The 18,960-nt window shown below is 47.4% G+C and overlaps 1 protein-coding gene across 1 annotated transcript in view; it reads left to right on the forward strand.

The window, feature by feature from the left end:
* Positions 1 to 13,686: 13,686 nt before the first annotated feature.
* Positions 13,687 to 18,960, forward strand: part of SYAP1 (synapse associated protein 1) — a gene marked incomplete at both ends in the record, with an annotated part of 36,718 nt that continues 31,444 nt past the window's right edge. The window contains one exon of the mRNA XM_080718738.1: positions 13,687 to 13,879. Within this exon, the coding sequence (XP_080574864.1) occupies positions 13,687 to 13,879 (193 nt within the window). The remainder of the gene's footprint in view (positions 13,880 to 18,960) is intronic.

The following is an 18,960-nucleotide window of genomic DNA, read 5'->3' on the forward strand; positions in this document are numbered from 1 at the left end:
GGCTGGGACTGGAGGATCGCAGTTTTTGGCCAGCCTCAGCTACTTAGCGAGGCCCTTCACAACTCAGTGAGACCCTGTGTAAAAAAAAAAAAAAAAAAAAAAAAAAAAAAAAAAAGCTGGCCGTGCTGGCGCACGCTTGTAATCCCAGCATTTGGGAGGCTGAGACCGGAGGATGGCGGTTCATGGACAGCCTCAGCTACTTAGTAAGGCCCTTTGCAACTCAGGGAGACCCTGTTTCAAAATAAAGAATAAAAAACAGGGCAGGGTGTATAGCTCAGAGGTCAAATGCCCTTGGCTTCCATCCCCAGACCTGCAAAAGAGAAAATAAAAATAAAAAAGACTAAAAAACAGGGCTGGGGTGTAACTTGGACATATAATACCCCTGGGTTCCATCCCCAGTCCCACAAAAAAAAAAAATCTGAAAGGTGGGCGTGGCAGTGTACCCTTGTAATCCCAGTCAGTACTCGGGAGGCTGAGACAGGGTTGCAGGTTCACAGCCAGCCTCAGCAACTTAGTGAGACCCTATTTCAAAGTTTAAAAAGAAAAGGGCTGGGGGTAGAGCTCAGAGGTCAAATGCTCCTGGGTTCAATCCCCAACACCACAAAATAAATAAATAGAATCAAAAAATACCTGAAGCTAGGCATGGTGACACACATCTGTAATCACCTGTAACCCCAGTACCTGGGATGCTGAGACAGGACGATCGCAGGTTCGAGGATAGCCTCAGCAATGTAGCAAGGCTCTCAGAGACCTAGAGAAACCCTGCTCCAAAACAAGTAATAAAAAGGGCTGGGGGTGTAGCTCAGAGGTAGACGGCCGCTGGGTTCAGTCTACTGGAAAACACACACACACACACATACACACACACACACACACACACACGAGCAGGAAAAAGAAAACACCGTGTCATAAAAAAATGTTATGACTTTTCTGGCACTGTCTGGTTCAAATGCCTTTGTTTTACAGGAAGCCAATATCTTGACTTTCTTTACTGTGAGTAGGTTTGCTATTCCCACGAGTGTGTGCAGGGCCATCTGCTCTTGCAATTTAACCACATGCACTAAAGTAGGCCATTAACGGTATTATTTGTGTAGTCATGGCAGGCAAATGGACAACTGATTAAGGCCGCTAATATAAAACTGCAGCTGCCCAGAGACAGAAAGAGACACTAAGCTAATACCTCTAAATCCTATTTTATTGTAATGCAAATTGTGTGTGTGTGTGTGTGTGTGTGTGTGTGTGTGTGTGTGTGTGGTATGGGGGTGGAACCAGGGCCCTTCTACCTCTGAGCTATACCTCCAGACCTATTTTATATTTTATCTGGAAACAAGGTCTTACTAAGTTGCAGAGGGCCTGGCTAAGCTGCTGAGGCTGGCTGAGAACCTGTGATCCTCCTGTCTCAGCCTCCCAAGTGCTGGGTGGGATTAGAAGTGTGTGCCACTGCGCCCGGCAGAAGGCAAACATTTTTAAAGTCCTTGGAAATTAAAACACGAATTCAAGCAGGTAGGAACAATGTCAACTTCAATTTCTTCCTCAAAGGAATGGCCATTTCGATATTGAAGTTTCCTCTCCTTATTTTTCAGAAGAAACTATCTTATCTGAGTTATTTTAGGGGTGCATTATAATTACTACACAACAGTGGAATACATACATATTCATACATCCTTCCATCCCCCTGGTTCCCTTCCTCTATTCCACTGGCCTCCCTATTTTCATAAGAACCCTCACCTTCAAAACAAACTCTCTGCCGGGCATGGTGGCGCACACTTGTAATTCCAGTACTTGGGAGGCTGAGACAGGAGGATCAGGGTTCGAGGCCAGCCTCAGCTACTTAGTGAGGCCCTCCGCAGCTTAGTGAGATCCTGTCTCAAAATAAAGAATAAAATCGGGCTGGGGATGTAGCTCAGAGATAATATGCCCCTGGGTTCAATCTTCAGTACCGAAAAAAAAAAAAAAACCTCTCATAACAATTTTCTCAACTCACAGCCTTGAACTTAGTTTGAACTAGCTGATCATGATCTGGGTGAGTGAAGTAAAGCTATCCAAAATATACATGTATCCGGGCGTGGTGGCGCACGCTTGTAATCCCCGCGCTTGGGAGGCGGAGACAGGAGGATCGCGCAGGTTATATATCCATGCCCCACCAGTGCAATGCTCCCCAGTGCCACACCTATAATCCCAAACTTTGGGAGGCTAAAACAAGAAGATCACAGGTTCAAGGTCAGCCTCAGCAATTTTTTTTTCCAGTACTGGGGATGGAACCCAGAAGCATTCTACGTCTGAGCTACAGCCCCAGCGCTATTTTTATTTTTATTTTGAAAGAGTCTCACTGAGTTGCAAAGGGCCTCACTAAGTAGCTGAGGCTGGCCGCTAACCCCAATCCTTCTGTCTCAGCCTCCTGAATGCTGGGATTACAAGCACGTGCCACCACGCCCGGCTGAGCCTCAGCAATTTATCAAGACTCTGTTTCAAAATAAATAACAGAAAGGTCTGAGGGTATGGCTCACAGGTAGAATGCCCCTGGGTTCAACCTCCAGTACCAAAATATAAATTAAAAAGACCAAGAGTGGTGGCACATACCTATAACTCCAATGCTTGGGAGGCTGAAACAACAGGATCACAGGTTCAAAACCAGTCCAGCAGTTTAGCAACTCTCAGCAACCTAGCATGACCTTGTTTTAAAATACAAAAGGCTAGAGGCATAGCCTCAGGGTTTAATCCTCAATACACAAAAAAAATTTTTAATAAAAAACAAAAAAGAGCTGGGCGTAGCTCAGTGCTAGAGCATTCCTGGGTGCCATCTCCGGTGTAAAAAAAAGAAAAGAAAAGAGAAGAAAAGAAAAGAAAAGAAAGGAAAAGAAAAGAAAAGAAAGAAAATGCTTCTTGTGTTCCATGAAAAAGTAGCAGAATTCTTATTTTTTGTGACTGACTAATCTCAAATCTCTAAAACACACAATGTACTTAAAACATATCAAAGTCAGCCGCAAAGCCAAGCAAGGGAAGGAGGCAAAATATAAAATTAAATATAATATTATCACAACTACTATGCTTGGTACAATTTAGAACTGATTTCTGTCAAGTTTTTAATTTGATCAAAAATACACCTTGTTAAATTGTAATATACTTAGGTGCCAGGCTGGCACACACCTGTAGTCCCAGCACTTGAGAGGCTTGGACAAGAGGACCACAGGACAATCTCTGCAAAGAGCGAAACTCAGCAACCTAGGGAGACCCTAGGAAAACAAAAAAAAAAAAGGGCTGGGAGTGTAGCTCAGAGGAAGAATGACCCTGGGTTCCATCCCCAGTACCACGATAAATAAATATATTTAAATCCAGTGAACTTAGTTTTAAGTTCATCCTGTTTTTAAAAATAAATGAATAGGTCTTCAAAAAGAGTAATTTACAGCCGGGCGTGGTGGCGCACACTTGTAATCCCCGCGCTTGGGAGGCTGAGACAGGAGGATCGCGCAGGTTCGAAGCCAGCCTCAGCTACTTAGTGAGGCTCTCGGCAACTTAGTGAGACCCTGTTTCCAAATAAAATATAAATAGGTCTGGAAGTATAGCCCAGAGGTAGAAAAGCCCCTGGGTTCCACCCCCAGTACCACCAAAAAAAAAAAAAAAGAGTAATTTACTTCCATGAACCTGGCTGGTTAAATGATAATATCTTAAATACTTTGAAAAGTTAATATTTAACCGGACGTGGTGGCAGCACGCTTGTAATCCCAGCATGTGGGAGGCTGAGACCCGGAGGATCGCGGTTCACGGACAGCCTCAGCTACTTAGTGAGGCCCTCTGCAACTCAGTGAGACCCGGTTTCAAAATAAAAAGAATAAAAAATAGGGCAGGGGGTGTAGCTCGGAGGTCGAATGTCCCTGGGTTCCATCCCCAGACCCGCAAAAAAAAAAAAAGTTAATATTTACATTAAAATTCTAAGTTGAAATATATATATTTAGCCGGGCGTGGTGGCGCACGCTTGTAATCCCCACGCTTGGGAGGCGGAGACAGGAGGATCACACAGGTTCGAAGCCAGCCGCGCTGGCGTAAGAGACCCTGTTTCAAAAATATAAAATAGGTCTGGGAGTGTAGCCCGGAGGTAGAAGGGCTTCCAGGAACCCCAGTACCACCCCAAAAAAAAAGAAAAATAAATAAATAAAAAATAAAAATAAAATATATATATATATATTTATATTTAAGTGATTGTGTCATAGGTGATTATTAGTTTTCTGTACTTTCAAAACAAAATCTCTTTTAAAGCACATTTGATACTTTATGAAGTCCTTTTTCAATAATATAATTTAATGCCAAGGGGACACCTAATCCTTTCTACTTCTTTTAAGCAAATAAGTAAGTTTGAAAGTAGTTCCTCCACCTCTCTCTCTCTCTCTCTCTCTCTCTCTCTCTCTCTCTCTCTCTGTGTGTGTGTGTGTGTGTGTGTGTGTGGTACTAGGGATTGAACCCAGTGGCATTCTACCTCCAAGCTACACCTCCAGTCCTATTTTTTTTTTTTATTTGAAAACAGGGTCTTGCTAAGTTACAGAGGGCCTAAGTAGCTGGGGCTGGCCCCGAACATGCGATCCTCCTGTCTCAGCCTCCCGAGTACTCAGATCAGAAGCATGCACCAGACTCGAAAGAAGTTTTTAAATTGCAAGCAAACAAATAAAAAGGTCGGCTCTAATTTACATCATTTCCTTCAGTCAGGATGATTTTCAGTGTGAAGACTGAAGGTGTTCATTTATTCATATGTGGTGAACAGAAGCAACTGTTTAGAAAATAGGACAGTGTAAACAGTGCTGTCTACTAAAGATTACACAAACCAGATCAGTCATCTGAAATTTTCTAGTAGCCACATTAAAAAAAAAAGGCCAGGTGTGGTGGTACACACTTGTAATCCCAGCATTTGGGAGGCTGAGGCAGGAGGATCGTGATTCGTGGACAGCCTCAACCACTTGGTAAGGCCTTCTACAACATAGTGAGACCTTGTTTCAAAAATAAAGAATAAACCGGGCGTGGTGGCGCACGCTTGTAATCCCCGTGCTTGGGAGGCGGAGACAGGAGGATCTCGACAGGAGGATCGCGCTGGTTCGGAGCCAGCCTCGCTGGCTTAAGAGACCCTGTTTCCACATAAATTATATATATATATATATATATATATATATATATATATATATATATATATATATAGTAGGTCTGAGAGTGTAGCCCGGAGGTAGAAGGGCTTCCAGGAACCCCAGGACCACCAGAAAAAAAAAAAAGGAAAAAAAAAAGAAAACAAATAAGGCTGGGGGTGTACTCCGAGGTAGACCGCAAATGCCCCTCGGTTCCATCCCCAGTACAGCAAAAAAAAAAAAAAAAAAAAAAAAAGGAATAAAAAAATAGAACTGGGGGGTGTAGCTTGGAGGTAGAATGCCCCTGGGTTCCATCCCCAGTACCGCCAAAAAAAAAAAAAATAAAAAGAATTTGTGATATGGTACCATCTTTGCACTATGCTTCCATCATATCTCAATTCAGCCTTGCCACCTGACCAGGGTTCAAGAGCCTTGCGCGGTGCCAGCGGCCAGTGGTCCCACATTAGACCAGGCCAGCCGAGAGCAACTAAAATCACCCAGAGGAGCCAAGAGGCACCTTCTCACTGAGGCCAAGGAAGAAGAAATGGAAGTCAAATGCCAGAGAGTTCTTCATGAATAAGGCGCTTAATGACTCTCAAGAACAGGCAGAACTAAGCCAGGTCTGCCATCAGAACATGGGGGGGGGGGGGCTGGGAGGTGGGGTGCCTGGAAAGGGGCACTAGAGAACTTTCTGGGGTGATATAAATGGCCAATGTAAATCCCATCGATCTGCGTACTTGAAACGGGGCATTTTGCTGTGTGCTAACTATACGTCAATCTCTCTCTTTTTTTCTTTTAATTTTGCCCCTAAAGCTATTTTGCAGCAGGATCGCGGTGGCTGGGCGCTGCGCGTGGTGATGGAGATACCCGCGGCGAGGGCCGGCGTCCCAGGGTGCGGTGGGGACGGGGCCAGAACCGAAAGGCCGCGGTAGAGAGTCGATGGCCGGTCTCGCCCGCCTCCCGCGCGGGGCTTCCGCCAACGCCATCGCCATCTCCGGGCTCTTGATGGCAGAGAGAAATTGGGCCGGGGGCAGGGCGGGGGCCGGGGAGAGCGCGCCGCGGGGACGCAGGGCCCCGGCAGTCTCGGCAGAGGGGGCGTCTCCGTCCCCGCGTCCCGCCGAGGTCGGCGCCCGGTGCCAGCCGGACTCCGAGCTAGGGGACAAAGGCGGCCGGCCACGCGTGTGCACTGGCTCGGGGGCGCGGCGCCGAGGGAGGCCCGGGCGGGGAGTTACCTGCGGTGCCGCGGAGGGTGGCTCGGAGGGCGGCTCGGGCAGGCCCCGCCCCGCGGCCAGCCTGTGCTCACCTGGCGGGCAGAGGAGGGGGCCGCTGGTCCGGAGTCGCCGCGGGTCCTTCCTGCAGCCCGCACGGCCTGGGGTGTGCAGAGCCCTCCTCGCCCACCTCCCCCTCTCAGCTGACTCACGCTGCTGAGCTCAGGGTTTGCAGCCGTGTGGGGTGTCCACAACCAGCGCCTAAAAAGTGATTCCTGCGAAGCCGCGGGCAAGCTCCCGTCACCCTCCGCTCTGGATGCCCTTGGCCCGGGGCCTGGCGCAGCCTGGGGCCTGCTCCTCCCTCCCTCCCTCCGCCCTCCCTGGCGCGGCTCACACAGCAAAGGCGCTTGGGTGTGCGGTGAAAGCCAAGGGCCCGAGACCCTCCTTCGGGTCCTCCCAGGAACTTCATTGCAACAAACGTTGGTGGGTCCCCTAGAAAGCCACGGGAACTGCTGGAGCCCCCCGGCGGCGGGGAAATTCCTGCTCTTTGGGGGCGCAGAGTCTGGTGGAAAGGCTACTTATATCTCTTGGAAGCAGTGCATTTCCATAAAGCAATATTATTAGGTCGTAAAGAAAAGGGCAGACAGAGCAGCGGGGGCCCGGGGACGGCGAAGGCTTCGCGGAGACTTTGAGCGGATAAGAGGATGGCTGGGGCTAGGAAGCGATGCAGGTGGTTCAGGAGAAGGCAAAACACGAAGAAGGACGAGGGCTTAACTGAGCACACAAAGGTCTGAGGCGAGCCCAACGTTTCGTGGAGTTTCTGAGTAGGCAGGAAGACACTAGCGTCACAAGTTGGGCGAGTGTCACCGAAGACCTGGTGGACTTTGTGAGAGCACACGCGGAGCTGAAGAGGTGGGAAAGGAGAGAAAGGCCAAACAGAATGAGGGCGCAGAGGGGACGGGAGAGCTGGCGGCAGGAAATAAGATACTGGAGGCAAAGACTTCAGAGAAGCAGCAAATCCAGGAGGGGAGACGGAGTTGGCCGCCGAAATGAAAGAAAATAAAAAGAAGGAAAGGAAATGAACTAAAAAAGCAAGATGATACCTGTAATCCCAGTAATCCGGAAGGCTGAGATGGATCACAAGTAGGAGGCCGGCATGCGGTAATTTAGCAAAACCCTGTTTCAAAATAAAAATGGCTGCCGGGCGTGGTGGCACACACTAGGAATCCCAGTACTTGGGAGGCTGAGACAGGAGGATCACAGTTCACGGCCAGCCTCGGCTACTTGGTGAGGCCCTCTGCAACTAAGTGAGACCCTGTTTCAAAATAAAGTATAAAAAAATAGGGCTGGGGTTGTGGCTCGGTGGTAGAATGCCCCTGGGTTCCATCCTTGGTACCACACACACAAAAAAAGAATTAAAAATAGAGTTGATGAGCCGGGCGTGGTGGCACACGCTTGTAATCCCAGCATTCGGGAGGCTGAGATAGGAGGATCGCGCGGTTCACGGACAGCCTCAGGTACTTAGTGAGGCCCTATGCAACTCAGTGAGACCCAGTTTCAAAATAAAGATTAAAAAGTAGGGCAGGGGGTGTAGCTCAGAGGTAGAATGCCCTTGGGTTTCATCCCCAGACCCGCAAAAAAAAAAAAAACTAAAAATAGAGTTGATGCCAGCTGGAGCAGCAGCTGCTCCCCACCCCTCTAGCAATGTAACAGATATAGCTGATGGGAACTCTCTGCCATGTCCGTGTTAGGTTAGCAGAGACCGGTCCTTGAATGGACCAGGATGAATTCAGCGTGGGAATGGACTGCTCAGAAGCTCTGGATGCCAGTGTGATGTCAATCTGACCTTTGATTTGTTGTCTGTCCAGCAGAAGCCTCTCAGCTGTGGAAATGGAGGACAAGGCCTCCTGAATGATCAGAACTACACCAGTTCCAGTGTCGACTGCATATTTCTCTAAAGATTAAAGAACTCAATTTGTGCTGGGCATGATGGTACATGCTTGTAATGGAGGATCGTGGTTCACGGCCAGCCTCAGCCAGTTAGTGAGGCCCTTTGCAACTCAGTGAAACTCTGTGTCAAAAAATAATAATAAATAGGGCTGGGAGCCGGGCACGCTTGTAATCCCAGCATTCGGGAGGCTGAGACCCGGAGGATCGTGGTTCGTGGACAGCCTCAGCTACTTAATGAGGCCCTCTGCAACTCAGTGAGACCCGGTTCCAAAATAAAGAATAAAAAATAGGGCAGGGGGTGTAGCTCGGAGGTCAAATGCCCCCTGGGTTTCATCCCCAAACCCCCCCCCCAAAATAGGGCTGGGGGTGTAGCTCGGGGGTAGAATGTCCCTGGGTTTCACCCCCATACAGCAAAAAATCAATTTGTAGCCTGCCTGGATGAAATAAGACCCTTTAACATGCTCTTGTATTTGGCCACTGAAGATAAATATTGAACATGATAAAAAAAATTTTAAAATAGGGTTGAAGCTGGGCGTGGTGGTGCACACTTGGAATCCCAGCATTTGAGAGGCTGAGACCGGAAGATCGTGGTTCGGGGAAAGCCTCGGCTTAGTGAGGCCCTTTGCAGCTCAGTGAGGCCCTGTTTCAAAATAAATAAATAAAAACAGGGCAGAGAGTGTATCTTGGAGGTCGAATGTCCCTGGGTTCCATCCCCAGACCCACACACACAAAAAAAAACAATAATAATAAGGTTGAAATCCAGGCATGGTGGCAGACGCTTGTATTCCCCTCACTTGGGAGGCTGAGATAGGAGGATCGGGCAGGTTCAAAGCTAGCCTCAGCTACTTAGTGAGGTTCTCAGCAACTTAGTGAGACCTTGTTTCCAAATAAAATATAAAATAAGTCTGGGAGTATAGGCCAGAGGTAGAAGGCCCTTGGGTTTCATCCCCTGTACGACAAAAAAAAAAAAAATTAAAAGAAATAAAAATAGGGTTGAGATTGCAGCTCAAAGGTAAAATGCCCCTGGGTTAAATTGCCAGTACCACAAAAAGAAGGAAAGAAGGAAGAAAGGATGGACAGACTGACAGGAGGAGGGAAGGGGAGAGGGGGAAGAGAAGGGAGGGGCGGAAGAAGGGCATGGTAGCACATGCCTGTAATCCCATTACTTGAGATGCTGAGGCAGGAGGATCATAGGTTCAAGGTCAGCCTCAGCTACTTAGCAAGAACCTGTTTAAAAAAAAAAAAGCCAAACGTGGTGGCGCACACTTGTAATCCCAGTACTTGGGAGGCTGAGACTGAAGGATTGCAGGTTCCAGGACAGCCTCAGCAATTTAATGAGGCTCTCAACAACCTAGTGAGACACTGTTTCCAAATAGGAAATAAAATCATTCTGTGGATGTATCTCGGAGGTAAAATGCCTCTGAGTTCAATTCCCAGTACCACAAAAAGGGCTGGGGGTGTAGCTCAGAGGTAGAATGCCCCTGGATACAAACTCCAGTACAAACACTCAATGCATACATACGTACATGCATACATATGAAAAAGCAAAACTGGAAGCACAAAGGAATTTGTTCATGAAAAAGGCCCATAGCAGGCCATACAGGAAGGATGCTTGGGAATGGGGTGTTATTGGTGGTAATACCTAATACCTGCCATGTTATCTAATACCTGTCAAAGTTTTCTTCCCAATTTCACTACTTTGTTTCCTTTTTACAAACCTCTGTGAAAGGAACCGCCGGAAGCTCAGGGATGTGCAACATCTTGACCAAAGACACCTTAGTTGCTAAAGCTGGCCTGGAACCTGCGGAAGATATTAATTAGTATGAGTGGCAAAGTCCTGGCATAGATATCAAACGTCACCCCCAACAGCCACACTTTTCACCACAGGATATAGGGCCTCCTCCGGTTACCTTATTCTATTCATCTATGATAGGCTGATGGATGAAAAATAGTTTGTAAATACAAAGGGGTAATTGTGATAACTATGGCCTTATTAATCCCAAATACAAAATGAAGAGCACTAGGCGTGGTAGCTCATGATTGTAATCCCCATACTTGGGAGGCTGAGACAGGAAAATCACAGGTTTGAGGACAGTCTCAGCAAGTAATGAGCTCTTAGCAGCTGAGTGAGACCCTGGTTCAAAATATAAATAAAACAGGGCTGAGGGTGGTAGCTCAGAGATAAAGGGCCCCAGTTCCAAAGACACAAAAAAAGTGAGCAGAAAAACCATTTGGTAACAGTGAAGACTAAATGAACTGTGTCGGAGAGGATGTGTCACTCAACAAGTGTTTCTTCGTGGCCTATTACCTGCATGAGTTTGTGCTAGACCCCGAAGATAATTTATAAATAACGAAAAGAGAAACCAAGCATGGTGGCATACACCTGAAATCCCAGTACTTGGGAGGCTGAGACAGGAGAATTGCAGGTTCAAAGCCAGCATCAAGAGCTTAGTGAGAAGCCGGGCGTGGTGGCCCACGCTTGTATTCCCAGCATTTGGGAGGCTGAGGCAGGAGGATGGAGGTTCATGGACAGCCTCAGCTACTTAGTGAGGCCCTCTGCCACTCAGTGAGAACCTGTTTCAAAATACAGGATAAAATATAAGGCTGGGGGTGTAGCTCAGAGGTAGAATGTCTCTGGGATCCATAGGAGGATCGCACAGGTTCTAAGCCAGCTCAGCTACTTAGTGAGGCTCTCAGCAACTTAGGGAGACATTTTCGAAATGTATATAAAAAACAAAGGTCTGGGAGTATAGCCTGGAGGTAGAAAGTCCCTGGGTTCCATCCCCAGTACCACACAAAAAATTGAAAATTAAAAAAATAAATGAATTGCCCAGGCTGGTCTTGAACTTGCAGTTCTCCTGCCTCAGTCTCCTAAGTACTGAGATTACTGGCACGTGCCACTAACACCTTTTAAATTTTCACAATCCTGCTGGGCATGGTGGCACACACTTGTAATCCCAGTACATGGGAGTCTGAGACAGGAGGATAATAGGTTTGAAGCCAGCCTCAGCAGCTTAGTGAGGCTTTCAGTAACTTAATGAGACCCTGTTTCCAAATAAAATATAAAATAGGTCTGGAGGTGTAGCATGGAGGTAAAAGGCCCCTGGGTTCCATCCCCAGTACCACAATAAATAAATAAATAAATAAATAAATAAATAAATAAATAAATAATAAATAGAATTTCACAATCCTTAATTCATCAACTTTCCAACATCAAAATATTTAAAGCCAGGCATGGCGGCCCATGCCTGTAATCCCAGTGCTTGGAGGCTGACACAGGAGGATCCTGGGTTCAAGGCCAGCCTCAACAACTTAGCAAGACCCTGTTTCGAAATAAAAAATAAAGCTGGGTGTGGTGGCGCATACTTGTAATCCCAGTACTCGGGAGGCTGAGACAGAAAAATCATGGTTCACGGCCAGCCTCAGCTACGTAGTGAGGCCCTCCACAACTTAGTGAGACCCTGTTTTAAAATAGAAAATAAAAAATAGGGCTGGGGGTATAGCTCAGAGGTAGAATGCCCCTGGGTTCCATCCTCAGTACTGCAAAAAAAAAATAATAATGATGATGATGACGATGATGATGATAGGGCTATAACTTTGAGGTAGACTGCCTCTGGGTTCAATCCTCTACCACCAAAGAAAACTTATAAGCATCATAATTTGTTTTCTTCTTTTTTGTGTGTGGTACTAGAGACTGGACCAGGGGCATTCTACTCTGAGTCACACAACTTTAGCCCTTTTAAATTTGTTTTGAAACAGGGTCTCCTTAGGTTGTTGAGGCTGTCCTCAAACCTGTGATCCTCCTGTCTGTCTCCCAAGTACCCAGCTTTATAATTAATTTTCAGAGCCGGGCGTGGTGGCGCACGCTTGTAATCCCCGCGCTTGGGAGGCTGAGACAGGAGGATCGCACGGGTTTGAAGCCAGCTTCAGCTACTTAGTGAGGCTCTCGGCAACTTAGTGAGACCCTGTTTCCAAATAAAGTATAAAATAGGTCTGGGAGTATAGCCCACAGGTAGAAAGACTCTGAGTTCCATTCCCCAGCACCACACACAAAAAACGTCTTGTCCTGGCAGACATGTTGGCACACACCTGTAACCAAGTACAGGGGAGGCTGAGATAGGATGATTGCAGGGTCCTGTTTCCAAATAAAATATTAAAAAGGTCTGGGAGTATAGTCTGGAGGTACAAGTAGCCTGTATCCTCCCTGTAAATTAGACAGGAAGGCCTAGGGTTAAATTTGACTTAGGCTCAGGAAGTGGCTAAAGATATCCTCTTCTGCCAGTGGTGGGGTCACAAGCACACCTGTCATCCCCGTACTTGGGAGGCTGAGACCAGGAGGATCGCAGGTTCACAACCAGCCTCAGCTGCTTAGTAAGTCCCTTGGCAACTTAGTGAGACCTTGTTTCAAAAAAAAAAAGAATTTAAAAAAGGAGAAACCATAAATGAGCAAATAAGGCCACCTAACGGAGGGGGATGGGTGGAGGGAAGAGGGAAATTCCATGATGTGCGCTCACAAACAACAAAATCAATCACTAAGCCAAACAGAGAGAGAGGGAGGAGGGAGAGGGGGAGGGAGGTGAAAGGAATGGGGCGGGATTTGGGGGAGGGCTAAATGAGTGATGTGTGTATGCATGACACGACCATCTTGTACCCCCTTAAGATGTATGACTACAAATTTAAAATTTTTTTAAAAAGAAAAAATAAGGCTGGGGGTGTAGCTCAGATGTATAATGCCCCTGGGTTTAATTCCCCACAGTACCGCAAAAAAAAAGAATAAAAATAAATAAAGATATCCATTTCCAAAAAAAAATATCTATTTCCAGAAAATATAAATAAATAACTATAAAAATACCCACTTTGCGGGGGGCCCGGCTCAGCTGGACTCCCAAAAGGGGAGACTAAATCACTAGCCAATCCGCTCAGAGGCAATCATAAAGTGAAACTAGATAGGGCTGTGACAAACAGACCGTACACACTCCCACGACAGTCATCGACAAAGCCGGCCAACGACAGGACGAGCGCGGGGCGGAGCCAGGCAGCGTCAGGAAGGAAAGCCCTTTGTCCTGATTCCACGCTCACAAAGGACTCGTCACGAGCGAAGCCTAGGGGGCGGGGCCTAGGGAGGAGCCTCGGGGCGGGGCCTAGGGAGGAGCCTCGGGGCGGGGCCTAGGGGAGGAGTCTCGGGGCGGGGCCTAGGAGCGGGGCCTGACGGGCGGGTCTAGTGGGCGGGGCCTATGCCGGAAGTGGTGTCACAGACCGCCTCCGGAGTCAGCACAGAGGCGGGGAGAAGGTGGGTGGGCGGTGCCAGCGTCGCTACAACTTCCGGCCATAGCCCCGGGAGACGCGCAGATTCGAGTCGGTTGCCGGCCGCCCCTGCGTAGGTCTCCAGTGAGCGGGATCGCGGCGACATCCCTCCCGGCGGGATGTTACGAGGCTTGAGCACTTGGTTTGGCTTGCAGCAGCCGGCGGCGGACAGCGAGCAGGCCGAGGGAGACAAGCCGTCAGGCGGAGACGCTCCACCCGAGCAGGGCTCCGAGGCGGCGGCGGAGTCCAGGGAGGAGCAGCAGCAGCCAGCCGTGGACCAGGAGCTCCTCCAGCAAGCTAAAGGCCTCAGCAGTGAGTCTCTCCTGCCCTCACCCCGCTCCGGAAAGTGGGGTGGAGCTGGGGTGCGGGCCCGAAGACTGGCTGGAGGGGGGCGGGAGAGGAACTTGTGTCTGTCTGACCCTCTAGCCTGGGAAGAGATTGGTGAGAATCTGGGCAAAGCCGAAGCTTCATCTAGCAGCCAAGTCCTGTCTCTGAAGTTCTTGATGACGTGCCACTCCGTTAAGTTTGTGTACCTTTGGAGCTGGGCCGCAGGAAAGCGGTCCGGTCCGACCTCTCTGAGTTTGGCTAGGAATCTGTTGTGTTCACATGACCAGCTTTCACCTTTACTACCCACCCTCACACACACACACCCCTCAGGGATTCTCGATGAGCTTAATTTGATGAGAAAAAATGTCTTTTAGCCCTTGGAATAAAACGTGTTGTCTCAAGTAAACTGACGGTTACTGAGTGGGGGGCGGGGAGGTCGGTACTGGGGGATCGAACCCAGGGGCGACCAACAAGCTACACTCTCAACTTGACCTTTTTATGTTTTGTTTGGCAACAGGCACTTCCTAGGTTGCTGAGACTGTCCTCGAACCTGGGGTCCTTCTCTCTCAGCCTCCCAAGTACTGAATTTACAATCGTGCACCACCATGCCCAACTCTACATATCTATGTATTTATTTATTTATTTATTTACTTATTGTGGTGTTGGGGATTGAACCCAGGGGCATTTTAATTTTTATTTGGACACAGAGTCTCGCTGAGTTTGTAAGGGCCTCTCTAAATTGTTGAGGCTGGGTTCCAACCTGTGATCCTCTTGTTTCAAATGCCCAAGTACTGGAATTACAGGAGTGTGCCATCACACCTAGCTAGATGAGTCTTCTTAAAAATAATATCTCTTTTGGGGGGTACTGGAATCGAACCCAGAGGCAGTCTACCTTCTAGCCACACTCACAGCCCAATTTTATTTCTTATTGGAAACAGTCTCACCAGGTTGATGAGAGTCTCACTACTTGCTGAGGCTATCCTCGAACCTGTGATCTTCCAGACTCAGCCTCCCAAGTACAAGGAATACAGGTGTGCACCACCACGCTCAGCAAATATATCTCACCAGGCGTGGTGGCGCACGCTTGTAATCCCAGCATTCAGGAGGCTGAGACCTGAGAATCGCAGTTCACGGACAGCCTCAGCTACTTAGTGAGGCCCTTTGCAACTCAGTGAGACCCAGTTTCAAAATAAAGAATTAAAAAATAGGGCAGGGGGTGTAGCACAAAGATAGAATGCCCCTGGGTTCCATCTCCAGACCCGCAAAAAAAAAAAAAAATAACAATATATCTCTTTAAAATCAGTATGTAAACCAAGCATGGTGGCACACTCCTCTAATCCTAGTACCTGGGAGGCTGAGATAGAAGGATTGCAGATTCGAAGCCAACCTCAGCAATTTAATGAGGCGGTTAGCAACTTATCCAGACCCTCTTTCCTAATTTAAAATAAAATAGGGCTGCAGGTATTACTCAGAAGCAGAATACCCCTGAGTTCAGTCTCCAGCACCACAAAAAAAGAAGAGGAAGAAGACTTATCTATGAGTTTTAGTTTGGTTTGATTTGGGTTGGGTTTTGGGAGATTTTTTTGGTGTTTTTTTTTAATATTTTGGGTTTGGTTTGGTTTGGGATACTGGGGATTGAACCCAAGGACATTCTACTTCTGAGTTCCACCCCCAGCCCTATTTTATTTTTTGTTTTGAAACAGGGTCTTGCTAAATTGCTGAAGGCCTTGCTAAGTTGCTAAGGCTGGTCTCAAACAAGCATGAGCCACCATGCCTAATTCAATTTTTACCCAGCCACTCAGTAAAATCTGTCTTTAACTTGACTGCTAGACACATGCCTATAATTCTAGTACATGGGAGACTGAGACAGGACGGCAGGTTCAAGGCCAGCCTCAACAACATAGTGAAACTTTTCGTGACCTAGTGAGACCCTGTTTAAAACAAAAATATAAGCTGGGTGTGGTGGTGAACGCCTGTAATCCTGGTACTTGGTAGGTTGAGACAGGAGGATTGCAGTTTCATGCAGTTTAGTGAGACACTTTCTTTTTGGTGTATGTGTGGTACTGGAGATGAAACCCAGGGCATTCTACCTCCAAGCTACACCCCCAGCCCTATTTTTTATTCTTTATTTTGAAACAAGGTCTTACTAAGTTGCAGAGGGCCTAAGTAGCTGAGGCTATCTGCAAACCCCCGATCCTCCTGTCTCAGCCTCCCAAGAACTGGAATTACAAGCGCACGCCACCATGCCCGGCTGGGACCCTATTTTAATAAACAATAAAACTAGACCTGGGCATGGTGGTGTACCCTTGTAATCCCAGTATTTGAGAAGCTAAGACAGGAGGATCACAGGTTCGTGGCCAGCCTCAGCAACAGACCCTGTTTCACAATAAAAAATAAAATAGGGCTGGAGGTGTAGCTTGGAGGTAGAATGCCCCTGGCTTCAATCTCCAGTACCACTAAATAAATAAATAGCTTTTTAAAAAGGGCCGGAGGCGTGTGGCTTGGAGGTAGAATGCCCCACAGTTTCATCTCCAGTACCAACCAAAAAGTAAAAATAAACCAAACAATACTAATAAAGGGCCGAGGGTAGCGTTTCGAGGTAGAATGCCCCTGTGTTCAAACCTAGTACAAAGAACAAAACGGTTGGTGTAGGCTGATCTCTTTATTAATCAACCACTTCTCATCAATTTGGGCTTTTTACCTGAAGATCTTTTGTCGTGCTCTTCTACTTCTTACTCCCACTCACCTCAGAACCCAGGCCACTCCGTCATTTCTCTCTGGAGACATTTCTCCATCCCCTGAGTGCCGCAAACTCTGTTTAATGAATAATAATTCTCCTCACGGTGTCTTTGGTTCGTGTGTGTGTTTCCACCAAATAAGCGCATGTGCGCGCATGCACACAAACAGTAGGGATTGAACCCAGCCAGGGGCATTCTACCTCTGAGATACACCCCCAGCCCTATTTTATTTTTTATTTTGAAACGGGGTCTCACTGTGTTCCTCAGGGCCTCACTAAATTGAGGAGGCTGGCTGTGAATCTGCGATCCTCTTGTCTCAGCCTCCAAAGTACTGGGATTACAAGCATGTGCTACCTCGCCTGGCTGTCTTGAGTTCCTTTACTTAAAACTTAGATTTGAAATTCTTTGAAGGTGAAAACTATACTTCGTCAAACTGCAATGTGTAAACTTTTAGTACCCCAGGAGTCACTAAAATCTGAGAATTTATATGATTAAAAACTGAGTCAAGCCAGGCGTGGTGGCGCACGCTTGTAATCCCAGCATTTGGGAGGCTGAGACAGGAGGATCAGGGTTCGCGGACAGCCTCAGCCACTTAGGCCCTCCGCAACTTATGAGACCCTGTTTCAAAATAAAGAATAAAAGATAGGACTGGGAGTGTAGCTCAGAGGTAGAATGCCCCTGGGTTCGATCCCCAGTAAACCCCCCCAAAAAAAAAAAGGATTTCTGAGAAAATCTTAAAAGGAGCCTTGTTCTTTAAGAACTTTAGGAGCCGGGCATGGTGGCACACGCTTGTAATCCCAGCATTCAGGAGGCTGAGACCGGAGGATCATGGTTTGCGGACAGCCTCAGCCGCTTAGTGAGGCCCTCCGCAACTCAGTGAGACCCGGTTTCAAAATAAAACAAATCAAACAGGGCCGGGATTGTGGCTCAGAGGTAGAATGCCCCTGGGTTCAATCCTCAGTACAACGTGCGCACATGCACACACATACAAAGCCAAAATGAGATTTGCTTACAAACGGGGACTTTATATTATGTCTTCAAGAAAGCTAATTTCGTGCTTTCGTTTTATAAAAGCCATCTTGTTCTACACATTTGCTTATAATTATTAGTTAAAGATTTATATTTCTATTAAGTTTTGCCAGGATTTCTGTTTATTCAAAATTCCCCCCTAGCCTGGCAACGGGGGTGCATGCCTGAAACCCCAAAATTTCCCCAAATTTATGGAGCAGTTTAATCTGGAAAAAGGAGGGATTTTTTTCTTCTTTGAATGGGAATGAGTGAGGAAAAAATAAGATGGGATGTCTGGACTCTAGAAAGGAAGGAAAGCATAAAAGAGCTTTCTATTTGTAAAATAGGAAAGGAGATTATCTAGTGAGATAAACTAAAACTAGAGACTAGAGAAGGGCGAGAACAGAGCTGGGAGGGGACTGGAGCATCCTAACGATCACTGAGATGACCTAAAGGCCCAGAGCAGGTGGCCAGTCCACCGAGAAATGGTGAGGGAAAAACCCCAGATACGGTTCACCCTCCGTGTGCACAGGTCCAACATCCATTCATTCAGCCAACTGCGGAGTGAAAATTTAAAAAACTATAGTAAACTAGGCATGGTGGTGCACACCTGTAATCCCAGTACTTGGGAGGCTAAGACAGGAGAATCACACGTTCAAAGACAGCCTCGGAGCCGGGCGCGGTGGCGCACGCTTGGAATCCCCGCGCTTGGGAAGCGGAGACAGGAGGATGGCGCAGGTTCGAAGCCAGCCTCAGCTACTGAGTGAGGCTCTCGGCAACTTAGTGAGACCCTGTTTCCAAATATATATATATAATGGGTCTGGGAGTATAGCCCAGAGGTAGAAAGCCTCTGGGTTCCACCCCCAGTACCACCAAAAATAAAAAATAAAAAAAAAATAAAGACAGCCTCGGCAATGTAGGGAGACTCAGCAACCTAGGGACAGCGTGGCTCAGAAGTAGAATGCCCCTGGGTTCAGTCTCCAGTACCAAAAAGGAAAAAAAAAGCGTGTATACTGAACACATATAGATTTTTTTCTTGTCATTATTTCTTAATATAGTATAACACCTATTTGTTTTTTTGGGGGTACTGGGGTTCCTGGAAACCCTTCTACCTCCGGCTTCCGGGCTACACTCCCAGACCTATTTTATATTTCTCTTTGGAAACAGAGTCTCTTAAGCCAGCGAGGCTGGCTTCGAACCTGCGCGATCCTCCTGTCTCCGCCTCCCAAGTGCAGGAATTACAAGTGTGCGCCACCACGCCCGGCTCGTATAGCAACTATTTATGTAGCACTGGGCTAGGCATTATAAATAATCTGGAGA

Source organism: Muscardinus avellanarius (assembly GCF_963383645.1).
Source record: "Muscardinus avellanarius genome assembly, chromosome: X".
In the NCBI taxonomy this organism is placed as follows: Eukaryota; Metazoa; Chordata; class Mammalia; order Rodentia; family Gliridae; genus Muscardinus; species Muscardinus avellanarius.